The 13390-nt window shown below is 38.0% G+C and overlaps 1 protein-coding gene across 5 annotated transcripts in view; it reads right to left on the bottom strand.

The window, feature by feature from the left end:
• The window catches only part of madd (MAP-kinase activating death domain), a 54760-nt gene that overhangs the window by 4740 nt on the left and 36630 nt on the right, over positions 1-13390 (bottom strand). For all 5 annotated transcript variants that reach the window (XM_088333583.1, XM_088333584.1, XM_088333586.1 and 2 more), the window contains 3 exons: positions 13157-13263; positions 6550-6619; positions 1441-1487 (listed from right to left, as the gene is read on the bottom strand). In XM_088333583.1, coding sequence (XP_088189709.1) covers positions 1441-1487; positions 6550-6619; positions 13157-13263 — 224 coding nt within the window. The remainder of the gene's footprint in view (positions 1-1440; positions 1488-6549; positions 6620-13156; positions 13264-13390) is intronic.

The raw sequence follows: 13390 nt of genomic DNA, 5'->3' as shown, positions 1-13390 counted from the left end.
GCTTCATAGGACGACGCCATACAAACTAATGCCAGCTGCCGTTAATTAAGAGGGAACGAGGGCGGGCGTGCCACTAGAATTCTTAGGCAGCCTCGTTTTATTTTTCTTTGGTTGATGCGTGGTCTAGAGAGTCAAGAATTTCAAGCATTTACAAACACTTCAACCAAAATTCTCGCATTTTTCCAACCTGAAAAACAACATTACCATTAAAGCGTTTTCTTGGCTTTCAAACGCTTGTACAAACCCTGCCGAAACTATAAGCGTAAAATGTTCTTTTAATGTTGTGATAACTGACTTCATCTTTAAATAAAGTAGTTGTTTTTATCAATGTGTGTTCGACTGAATAAGCAATAAACCGCAACTCGATGAAGAAAAGTGCAGCTCCTTCAAAACGATGAGACTGATTTGTTATTTTATAAAGTGAACCTTTGGCGACCTCTTTTGGAAATCTAAGGTAACTGCAATCGTAACACTTTCCTTTAAGACAAAAGATAAAACCACTAAGAGTATCCTTTGAGAGCTCCTAAGCCGAGGCCACTGTGGAGTATGGAGCGTGACTGAGGTTCTGGAAAGCGGTTTTATACTGCTCATGAATTCAAACAGAGACCGAGTGGAGGACAAAGGAGCCTCTTAAATAGGTTACAGCTCTACTCAGATTTTAGCTAACCTGCATTGGCTCCCTGTTAGCATAAATTGTGATTTTAAGGTTCTGTTGGTAGTATACAAAATCATGCATGGACTTGCTCCCTCATATCTTTTAGCTTTAATTTCACCCTATGTTCCCGTCCGGAGCCTTCGCTCTGAAAATGCTGGTCTACTAGTGATCCCAAGAGTCAAGAAGAGATCTGCAGGTTTGAGAGGAATGCTCTTCTCCCTGAGATTCGATCTGAAACCTCAGTGGAACTGTTTAAATCTATACTTAAAACATACTTCTCTATAGCATATGAACACCCTATATTTTATGTTAAAACACACTTTTAGCATATGAATAACCTACATTTTTTGTTGACAATATCTGTGTATTATTTCCTCTCATGTAGGTTTTAGATCAGGGGATGGTGTCATAATAGTCTATGGTTTGCAATAATCTGTGGTCTGTGCAGCCCTTTGAGACTCTTTGTGATTAAGGGCGTCACAAATAAACATGACTTGACTTGAATCTGTGAGTCTGAAAACCATTATTTGAAAAGAATTTCGTAAAAAATTAAACAACATGGATTTTTTTCATCATTCTGCCATACAAGCTTGAGGTATACCTAGGATTTCAATAACAGGCCTCTAGATCATTTGAAGTAGGAGAACTTCCACAATTGGTGGTTGACTAAATATTTCCCCCCCACCATAAATCCAGTCCTAAAAACCAGAGGTACGCAAGTCACATGAAGCTAATTTGACGAGTGTGAAGATGAGAAGTGTGCCGGTTGTCTGACGGGGACTCACCATGGGGGTCTTGTACTTATGGATCACCACTTCTTTAGTTTCAGGAACTATGCCGATGCAAGAGACAGAAGAGACATTCAAGGGCAGCGGTAACATAAGTTCGAAAGTTTTCATTTTTGAGGGGTTGTCGGATGAGCATGGATGCAAAATAGTTTGTGAGCCACAAATGTCCCCCACACCACTCAAAAATGGACACAAATGAAAATTAACGGATTTATGCTTATTACTATCAATGACTTCTGCGTTTGTGTAGGGCTGCGATCGGATTTTTTAAATTCCTTTTCCTTATTCAAATATTGAAGTTTTAGACGGATGGAACAATAGTGATCAAAACATCCATCCATTATCTGCACCGCTTATCCTCAGTAGGGTCGCGGGGGTGCTGGAGCCCATCCCAGCTATCTTCGGACAGTTACCGTATATTACCGTATTTGAGCAATAATTGATCAAATCGATTAATATCACTGACCTTAATTGCAAAAGATTATATGGAATGGGAATCGAACCCGTGTTTTGGTTGTGAGAGCGCCAACAGTTTACCGGTGGTTCAGATGACATACAACGAGGCGTTATAGCTTATCTCACTATCATACTTTTTCACACAAATGGCTCTTCAGGTTGTTTTTGTTACTTTAATCCATCCATCCATTCAATATCTGCACCGCTTATCCTCAGTAGGGTCGCGGGGGTGCTGGAGCCCATCTCAGCTATCTTCGGGCAGTGGGCAGGGGACACCTTGAACTGGTTGCCAGCCAGTAGCAAGGCACACAGAGAGACAACTCATTCGCTCATTCACACCTAGGGACAATTTGGACCTGCATGTGTTTGGAATGAGGGAGGAAACCCCCGAAAGCACGGGAAGAACATGCAAACTCCAAACAGGAAGGTTCGATCTCATAACCCCAGAACTGTGCCGCACAGGCGCTAACCACTGCGCTGCCCTGATCAAAACATACTATTTTATAACATAAAACAAGAGTTTTTGTCAAATAGATTAACAATAAACAAAAAATACGAACCAATATAAGCTATACACCTACAAATATGTAAGATACTCTTTTGCTACTACCTTATCTAAAGATCATAACACATTTGGCCGAGTCCAAAAAAAAAACGAAGTAAAAGAAACACATTTCATTTCATGTGTAACAAAACATTTTACCCACAGAAAAAATATCCAAAGCGAGGTCATTAGATCGAACCTCCTGTGTAGAGTTTGCATGTTCTCCCCGTGCTTGCGTGGGTTTCCTCCAGGCACTCCGGTTTCCTCCCACATTCCAAAATCATGCATGTCAGGTTAATTGGCCGGTCCAAATTGTCCATAGGTGTGGATAAGGCGAACAAGTTGTTTTTATCTGCTACTGGCTGGCAACCAGTTCAGGGTGTCCCCTGCCCACTGCCCGAAGATAGCTGGGATGGGCTCCGGCACCCCCGCGACTCTACTGAAGATAAGCGGTGCAGATAATGGATGGATGGATTTGAATATGATAAACATTCCCAACATGCAAATGATAAAGAAGGTGCTAAAAAATATTGCCCCCTGTGTTCTGTTAAACATCTCATCATTATTATTTTTCTTTTTAGTTTACCTATTTTCTCAATTCTGTGTTTTCCTCTGCATCTCTGCACCACTTTCTGTTCCCTTGAAAATTGTTCACTTTGTAGTGTTTGACTGTTTCACGCCTATTTTGTTTGTAATGATGCAATATTCATTCAAAATATTTAAATGTAGGATACTGTTTTTATATAAAAACAGTCTCGAGGTGCCCTCTGCCGGACCAAAGTGGTACTACGACCCTTAACGTCACAATAAAATTCAGTGAACCTTTATTGCATTGATTTAACTTAGTGGCTCATAAATCGCGCAACCCAACGAAAGGATGATGGAATTAGTATCAAACACTTTTAACCCATTCGGTTCTGCTGGCTGCTCTGGACGTCAAAGATCCAGACTACAAAAACATTGTCCCATTGACAGATAATTAATTATTTTAATCTTTTTTTCCCATGATCTTTTCTTTTTTAACAACAGAATTTTAAAGCCATATACTGTAACTTTACACATGCTTTAACGTGTTTAACTGGTAAAAAATTAAATCTGAACTGCACAATATAACGCAGTCAAGGATTCAAAGGGAAAAAAAATAAAAAATAATCACCTTCATTTACAAATAATTTATCTTCCTTTTTTATTATTCAATATTCTTACTTGTCATTATATCAAGCATTTAGCAAATGAATCTGCAAACTTTTTTAATCCATCTGCTCAATTAGCGGATAACGTTGCTAACTTAAATAATAATCTTGTTTTTGCAGAAAGTATTTCTACAAAAAATGTACATTATAGGAAAAACTAAAGAAATTGTCTAAAAGAGCGGATGTCTCATTAGATTTCTTATTAAATAACTCTTAAAACAAGAAAAATAATTTGGTTTGTCACAAAACTTTGATCATTTCATGGGTTATCAATAAGTTTAAAGAGTATAAAATAAGGCTTTAAAATGTCTAATAAAAAAGGACAAATGTTCTTAAAACTAGCTAGTTTTATATTTGAACGTATTCTATTAATTTGAAATGTTTTATTTTTTATGATTGAAAAAATATGAAATATTTTTGTAGTTATGAGGATTTATGACACTGATACCTGTGAACAAACAAAAATGGGTAAACAATTGAATGAAATTAATTTCATCGATTCATTGTTGCAGCCCTACATTTGTGTGAACTAATACATAAACGTATTAATACGTTTAAAGTGGATAAAATAAGGCTTAAAAATGTACAGTGAAAAAAGGACAAATGTTCCTAAATCTTGCTAGTTTCCTATCTAAATGTATTCTATTCTTTTATGATTGAAAAAATATGAAATATTTTTTTTAGCTATGAGGATTTATGACATCAATACCTGTGAACAGAAGAAAAATGACTTAATAATTGAATGTAATTAATTTTATCGATTCGTTAATGCAGCCCTACATTTGTGTGATTTAATATATAAGCTCCAGAAAATGACATTTTCGCTGTAGACTGCTATGGACAAAAAATAGCTCACAAAAATGGGACCAAAAAAAAAAGAATAGCTTCAATATTGAAAGGACATAGAGAATTTTCCCTCCACCCCAATGAAATGAACGTGAAAGGACGACATCATGTTGAAGCAGCGACGAATACAAACAAATGTCTGACTTTTCATTAGTAACTGAACCCAAAGGAGAAAAGGAGGAGGCTGAACAAAGGAGAGACATGTTGAACCTCTTCACCCAGTCCAATAAAAAAATATACACACAGGTATATATAATTTTATAGATTTTAGAAGATCTCCCCATCTTGTGACCAAAACGGCACCAGAGAGCTAGGGTGATCTCCTAAAACCGAGCGCATCCGATGAGGCAAGGACAGGCAAGGAAAAACGAGCAGTGAAACGAACGGGGGGAATTGGTCGGAATAATAAAGGTGACAAGACTTTACCTGCTGGAGAATGAAGGTTTTCATAGTGGCAAAGATGAGGGCAACATTACAAAATCGGCACAGAGACACGACAGTAACCCAGCCTGGCGCTTTTGGAAACCTTTTCCTTCTTTTTTTTTGAATTAGTAAATGTTGACCTGTGGCAATAACTACTCTTTGTGTTGTACTCTTTTAAACAAAACGAAGCCTAGACGGGTGTAAAACATGCGGCCCCGTTGGCCGGATCAGGCCTGCCAAGGGCATTGAGTCCCGCTCGCGAGACAATGCTGAGAAGCGCAAGATAAAAATGAGTTGCGGGTTGAGATATGTCCACTTGATGTTGCCATAGCCAGGCGCCATCCACAAAGACAGTGTAGTTGTGATTGTGTTTTTTTGTCATTCCCTCCTTTTACTCTTTTACTGTCTATTTACCTCTGTCTTTCCTTCTCCATCCATTTCTTTCTCCCTCTCTCGCTCCCTTGTATTCCCGCTTTCTCCCTTTCTCTCTCATTTTTCTCTCACTCCTTTTCCCCTCTGCAATTATTTCTCTATGTCTCTCACGCTGTCTTTTCTCCTCCCACTCCCCCTCTGTGTCTTTCTCTCTAGTTGTCTATTTCTTTTTTCTTACCCTCTCCCTCTATCCCTTTCTCTTATTCCCGTTTTTCTGTAGTTCTTTCTTTCCTTTTTTCTCCCTCTCCCTCTCTTTCTCTTATTTCTTTCTAATCTATTAGACCAGTCCTCAAGAGAATGTTGTTTTTTTTTACCGTGTGGCCCCAAATCGAAAGTGACTGACACACCTTCTTAGAGTCAAACTTGGATGCGTCATGTTTTTTTTTCATTCCTAGAATGAAGCATTGTAAAGAAGGTGGAATATGTAAAAAATAAGGCCCTGACTTTATAACTAATTCATCCAATTTACCCTTTGACAAAAAAGAAATTACTACCTTAAATTAACTTTTTATATCCGTTTATATATTATATGTTAACTTATTTATCTTTGCAGTGACAAAACATATTTTAAATATCAACAACATGTGAGACACAATTGTGAAATGTCACTGAATTATTTTAACATTTTATGTTACATGTACAATGATTTTTTTAAAGGGTATTGCAAAAAAAGATTGGCATCCGGTTCTCTCAGGTCAACCAACTAACTCCAGAAGTTCCCAGATGATATTACTATTTACTATTTAATACTCTCTATTTACTGGTTGCCAGAAGATTGAATACACAGCTGTGGAGCCTTTTTCAGTATGACACGGAAGAAGTCTCCCATCTAAAACGGTGCCTAGTCTTATACAGTCTGACTCAATGGTTTTACCTGGTTCAAACTGGATAATGTGTAAGAATGCTTTAAGGGAGGAAGACGCCAAAGCAAGGAAGGTCACAGCTCAGTCTCCTATCTAATATCGGAGAGACTTGATCTAACACACTGTAGATTTAAAAGCGTTTGCATCTCAATAAACGATTCTACAGTAGTTTTTCAATGAGACCTGGGAAGACTTAGCGGGTAACGAAAGGTAAGTTTTATTTTCCTCGCCAGTCCAAATGTTTCATTGTGTGGCATCTAGTTGGTAGTACCCTCATCAGCTCTTTACCATGAAGCTGAGTTACTGTCGTGCCAAGTACAGGCCTAAAGTCAATAGATGGTGTAATTACCAAATTCCTCCAGGACAAAGACTCCCTTCACTGTATTGCACTTTTTTATGTGACTCAGCTCTATGAAAACCTATAAAGCAAAAAACAAAAAACAAACAAAAAACACAAAGACAGAACATTATTAACTTAACAATACCAGATGGCATTTTAAACTTCATATCACAAAATAACAAGGTCAAAAGTGGCCTTATTCGGTATGAAAGGGGAAATCAAAGAAAGTAACTACGTGTGGAATGCAAATCTTAACAGCAACAGAAGAAAAAGAAAAGCAGGATATGAGAAAGTTTCCATGATACATGGGCAACAATTCAATGCAGTTGGGAAGTTCAAAGCTTACAACATCTCGATGGCATTAAAGGTTACAAATTGTCAGTTTGAAAAGCTATCAGAAAGTATTCATGAGTGGCCCATAGATGCATACATGGAATTTTCATACAAAAGAGAAAAGGACACACGAGAGTCAAAAGAAAAAGGGAAAAAAAAAAAAGGAATCTATAAGAAAATACTGCTAAAAAGAAAACACAGCAGAGGTTGTGTACCTTCCGCTCCTTGCAGGGGGAGAAAGCATGGGAGAGAAATGGTTTGGATTATTATCGGACAGAAGAGCACAAACACTCAATGACACTCTGGGTGGGCGCGTCCACGCCAGCTTTCCACGGAAATCTAGCGTTCCCCCAACTATGATGGACAAAAGTCGGAGCGAGGGCGTTCACCTTTTGCTTTCTATCCCCCAGAGCCCTCCATGCCTCCTCCTCCAGCAACAAGGGCCGGCACCACACACACACACAACAGCAACGAATTTCACGAGGGCGCTCCTTGACGGACATTTGCTTTTACGAATGTGTCACCTCTGACATTGCTCGACTGCAGAGCAACGGCTCGTGATTGGACATCGCTTACATTTCAGATTCGGTTCAACGACAACCCATCGGGATAAACGAGATTCCTACTTTGAGGACGATTCGATTCAAGGGATGTGTTCACAAGGTTTAATACAGGGGTCGGCAAACTATGTTTTTGAACCACGGACCTGTTTCATGTCTGACTACTGTATTTTTGGGTCTATAAGTAATTTTTTTTATAATTTGGCCTGGAGTACGACTTATACTCTGGTGCGACTTATGTGAAATTATTTTGTATGATGACTATTTTTTGCACCAAATGCATAATTGCACACACCCTTACGATACCAAACTGTATTACAATACCAAACTGTATGTAACATCCTACATGCCGACATTTCTTGTGTAAATATTGTGTAAACTATAACCTTATCCTCCTTGTTTTATAACCTTATCTTCTCTGTTCCTTTATCCTCTTGGCTTTTTTACCTCACTGTGAATGTGTGAACCTGGAGTGTCATGCCCAATTTCGTTGTCACAATATGTTAACCCATTTTGTAACAATGACAATAAAGGTCTATTCTATTCTATTCATTATTTTACACGGAGATATACATATATATTATATTTTAATTGCCTTTCAAGATTTTTGGTGTTGGATTTGGTCAGGTAAATTTCCCCAAAAATGACATATTTCAGGTGCGACTTATTGTCCAGAAAATACCGTGCATTCTTGCAAAACGGCCCAATAATAACAGTAACAACAGGGATCATACAACTCTTTAATGGGCAAATTCAAGCACTATTTAATGACCTGGTGTGTTTAAAAGATTATTGGGTTCTTAATGAGATTTTAATGTAAACTATTATAGTGCATACTTTGTCTACCATGGGAAAGAGAGTTTTATTTTTTCCTTAATTAACAATAGTAATACCTAACCTTAGTTTTTTTACAAGGTTACAAAGGGTTCGTAGATTTCCCCCCATTTTATTAACACTCCACTTATTGAAACATGAATATTTTGTTTGTTTGTTTGTTTGTACATGATTCAATTGTTTGTTTGTTTGTACATGATTCAAATTGAATCTTTTCTTCCGGCGCCGTCACGAATGGCAGCCACTCCAGCAGCTCCCGTGTTATTTTCGATTGTTCTCGATTGTTCTCAGCTCAGGGATGCTGCTGGAAATGTGAATTTCCCTTCGGGGATGAACAAAGTATCTATCTATCTATCTATCTATCTAGACCTTTATAATGGCCAAATTCAAGCACTTTTTTAGGACTTTCAAAGCTAATTTTCCAATTCCTCCAGCACCATTGAAATAAAAAAAATCAATGGGAATCATTTATTTTGCAGAGCCACAAATATATTTGCAATCAACATATGCAAATATTTGTTTTGGAGACAAATCTGTCCTCATGTAGGTGAAAAGACAACAATAAAATGTAAGCGTTTACAAAGGTTTCAAGTGCAGGTATGAACCCTGTTATAATTACGATAAAATTAATACTAATAAGCCTAAATTCACTGTGTAATAAGTAGAACACTAGGGAACTAGAATGGCATAGGAAACAGCATTTGGTTTTATGTCATCATGACACTATTTTTACTCATGGTACCAGGTTGTACTTTTCACGGTTTTGCTACTCCCCATATTTTCATCGTGCATTGGGTTCTGTATTCCGATTGGCTGGACAGTCACCCTGCCCTTTTTCCGCCTGTCTGTAAACAAAGTTGCGCTTTAAGTTGCACACATACATTTAACAGCTTGACGAACTCACGAATCCTTTTCTATTTCAAATTTCTCTAAAAGCCACCATGTCAACAAAACGCTCTGGACCGACTGCAGCCAGGCCAAAAGGCAGAGAAATACGCTTTCCATCGCTTATAAAGTTAGACTTCTCCACATGCTAAAGGAAATTAAATGCAGTTTTCCATAACATCCATATGATCGTGACAAAATATCATGTGAAGAGGATTGTACACTTAATGCATACAGAGGTGCATTAAAGCAGCAAAATTACCTTTTAAATTATAATTTCACAGTACATAAGTTATTTTTAAGGAAAAAAAATATTTCTAAGTGTAGTATTTCAATTTTTTAAACTAATTTTTGAGCCTGTAATTTTTTTATTTGGTTTTAATATATCAGAGTACCGTGAATTCCGGACTATAAGCCGCTACATTTTTCTCAAATGTTCAACCCTGCGGCTTATCAAGTGATGCGGCCAATTTAAGTAATTTTTCTAACGGCCGCCAGCGGCGCTCGAGTACAAAAGGTAAGATTTAAACTGCAACTTCTTAGCTAAATTAAATTAGCGTAGACATATCCTCATCATGCAAATTGCAAAAAGAAACGCACATGACGCAACATTCTAGCTAAACGCAGTCGAGCAGTCCGATATAGGACTTACTTGGCGAGCGTGATGCTAGCGTGTATTTAAATAAGGGAGCGTGGGACCACGTGTATATGACAAAACCTCTTTCCCACATCGAAGGAAGACGACGTCAGTTATAAGGAGGAAGATGAGGACGGTTTACCGTGCTTACAACAAGTACTGTATGTTTTTTTAACAGAGTTGTTTACTGTGTTGCGAGCGTGTTTCTAGTAGCATTTTGCTACCCTTCACAAGCACGATTTGGGATGAAAGGTATAATATTATTATTAAAGCTTTGAAAACTCTCTTGGTGTACCGTCTTTCTTTGTAAATATGTGTAACCATGTATAATATGTATTTGCAACTGTATATTTTTGTAATGTGTTTATTTTAGAAACTTATTCTGATATGTTTTGTACGAGCGAATGAGAAAGAAGGGGCGGGGCAAACGCGGGCTGACGGGAAGTGGAGTAAAGGTGAGACGTGTTTGTGGACGCGGCAGACAATAGTGGATATATATTTTTCCCACCCTTACCTTTGGAAATATACACTTTTTTCCTTGGATTACTTTCAACGGGCACCCGGACTCTGCAGGTCTGCATTGAATGTTAAGTACCGGTATCATTTTCGGTTCATTATGCCGGCTGTGTTTTTTAGACTGTATCGGGTAAGGGTTTATTTCGTGATTGTATTGCGTTTTTTCAATGTGGGCGCCTGCGGCTAATATACAGGTGCGGCTTGTGTATGTACTAAATCGGTTTTCCTCCCGAAATGTAGTGGGTGCGGCTTATAATCAGGTGCGCTCTATAGTCCGGAATTTACGGTACCTAAAAAATAAATAAAGGATTTGTTTTTTAGGTTTAGACAACCCTGAGACCTTTGCAAGAAGCAAACCTGGAGAAAAATGAGGAATTACTGAATATACGAATAAATACAGTATTAGCCAAAAAATAAAGCATTTTTTCTGTGCGGCCCATTATCAATTAACCCACGACCCGGTACTGGCCCGCAGCACGGTAGTTGCCGACCACTGTTTTAATATACTGACATCCATTTCTAGGTATTGAAGAAATCTGACAAAGGGGGGTCTTAAAATGGCACCAGATGAGATGAAACTCATAAATTTGGACCATTTACGTTATAAACTTCAAAGCCTGCAAATGTCAAACAGAGACTGAGGCAGAAGCTTTAGAAAGCGCCATCCAATTCAAATTATTTGGCTGAGTCTGATAAGAAAGTATACTTGTATACTTCAGAATTCATCTTGCTACTTTTATCTGTTGTAATGTCAGCAGTGAACACAAGGGACCCAGTCCCCTTGGAAGCCATGCATGCCCATGCCATCACACTGCCTCCACCATGTTTCACAGATGATGTGGTGTCCTTGGATCACGAGTTGTTCCCCTTTTCTCTAAACTTTCTTCTTCCCATCATTCTGGTACAGATTTAACGTTGTCTCATCTGTCTATAAAACACTTTTTCAGAACTGGGCTGGCTTGTTGAGGTGGTTTTTCTTTTGCAAAGTCAAGTCTGGCCTGTCTATTGTTGGGACTGATAAATAGCTTGCACCTAGTGGTGAACCCTCTGCATTTATTTTCATTTGGTCTTCTCTTTATTGTAGGCTGAGACAGATACAACCAGCTCCAGGAGAGTGCGCTTCACTTCAGTAGATGTTGTAAATAGATTTTTCTATTCCATTGAGAGTATTCGGCGAACAACCGTCGCTGATGTCTTCCCGTCCAGGCATTTATGAATTGCCAACTTCAACGGTTCATTCCTTTTTAGTCAGACTAGAATGCACCAAACTGTTGATTTGGCTTCTCCAAGCATTTCAGCCATATCTCCTATGGATTTTTTTTTCTAGTCTCAGGATCATTTGCTTCACCTCCATTGAGAGCTCCTCTAAACGCATATTGTGGGGACACAATACCAGCTTCCAAATGCAAAACCACACACCTTCAATCAACGCCAGACATTTTCACTACTTAATTGATGACAGGTTAACAAGGGAGGAACCTTCTGAGTCAGTTACAGCCCTCTGAGTCAATTACTTTTGGTCCCTTGAAGAAGAGGTATAAAGAGTGTAAAGGACTATAATTCCTAAACTCTATTCTGGTTTGGATTTGAAAAGTCTCAAATTTCATCTGAAATAGTGCACTTTAAGCCCATATTTATCATCTTATTCATAATGTTTGATTTTGGAATGGGTTTATCTGAACAGCTAAAATAACAAAACATATTAATATGTTCGGGCCCAACTGTCGTTCAATGTAAAAAAAAAAATGTTTACTTTATTCTACTTGTTTTATTCTTGCTATATCAAATTGGCAGATTCCTTTCCATTTTGCAATGTTTACCTTATAATATTAGTCCTTATAAGATGCTAATAGAAAAACAATAATTCACTTTAATTTGCAACTCAACTGGATAAGGCTCTAATAAAGAAAAAAAAAAACGAAAGTGGAGGGAAAGAAAATAAATATATTGGAGATAGACCATTGAAAATATTTATTTGCCAATACATTTGTAATTTTCTTCTTGCTGTAGCAATGTCAGTGTGAAAAATTATGTGTGGGACAAAACAAAATAGCCATAGAGTCAAAATGATAATGTAACCGAAATACATAAACTTGAAGTTGCAGGTTCCTCTAGATTTGGTTGAAATGAAAACCGATTAGAGAACCCAGTTCTGTAACATACGTCAATGATCTGAGATGGCTGTTTTTAATCAGTCATCCATATTTAAAAAAGGGAGGGGGTAGGGGGGGGGATAATGTCACTTTATGAAAGCTTCTCCATTAGTCAATAAAACACTAAATATTCAGATGTGAAGACAGCACATGACAACATTTGAGGGGTCCAAACTTAAATGTCCAGGTCGATACTGAACAGCCAGATATTAATGAAAAGTCTCTGATCAAGGTCATCAGTCTCACTACTGATGCAGAACACACACATCAACACTTCATTTCCTCCTGTCCGGTGGAACATGAAAAAAAAAAAGTGTTACCTCTCAAATGTGAAAAGAAACACGTGAAGGGAGGTGTTTTTTATATTGTTTGTGAAATACAAGCATGCAGACAAAAACACACAAAAAAAAAAAAACAGCTAAAATAAAAAACGCAAGAGATGAATTCTTCCTCTATGAAAATAAGTAGTTATGACAAAGAGCCAATCAAACCAAAAATGACTACCTTTGCACTACCATCATATGTGTGGATACACTAGAGGAAGACGGAGTGAAAGTGAAAGTAAATGCAAAGTGGTGAGATGAGCAGAAAGGCATTTAGTAAGATGGGATGAAAACTCCATTACCATGAGTGAGCTTTGTTTTCATGCCCTTGAGTGTGGTATGAAGCCTCTTTCTGCAGTGAGCTGTGCTACTTACCTGACTGTGCATGAACTTCAGGTTGATTCCTTCCAATGTGACTTGCAGCAAGCCTCCCTCACCAGTTTTCATATCTTGGACAGGAAACTCTCCACCTAGCTCTGGTCCTAATATAAAAAAAGCCAAGTTCAGTGTTATTTAAGGCTGAAACATTCTAAAGACAAATTTATGCACTACTCCCCAGTCTCCCAAAGTCCAAAATCAAGAGCTTCAGCTGGTACGAAATGCTGCAGC

The sequence above is a fragment of the Urocampus carinirostris genome, chromosome 4 (genome assembly GCF_059441175.1).
Source record: "Urocampus carinirostris isolate Australia breed hairy pipefish chromosome 4, RoL_Ucar_1.0, whole genome shotgun sequence".
NCBI classification, from domain to species: Eukaryota; Metazoa; Chordata; class Actinopteri; order Syngnathiformes; family Syngnathidae; genus Urocampus; species Urocampus carinirostris.
The sequence above is the reverse complement of the archived record's forward strand: the minus strand, read 5'-3'. Positions and strand labels throughout refer to the sequence as shown.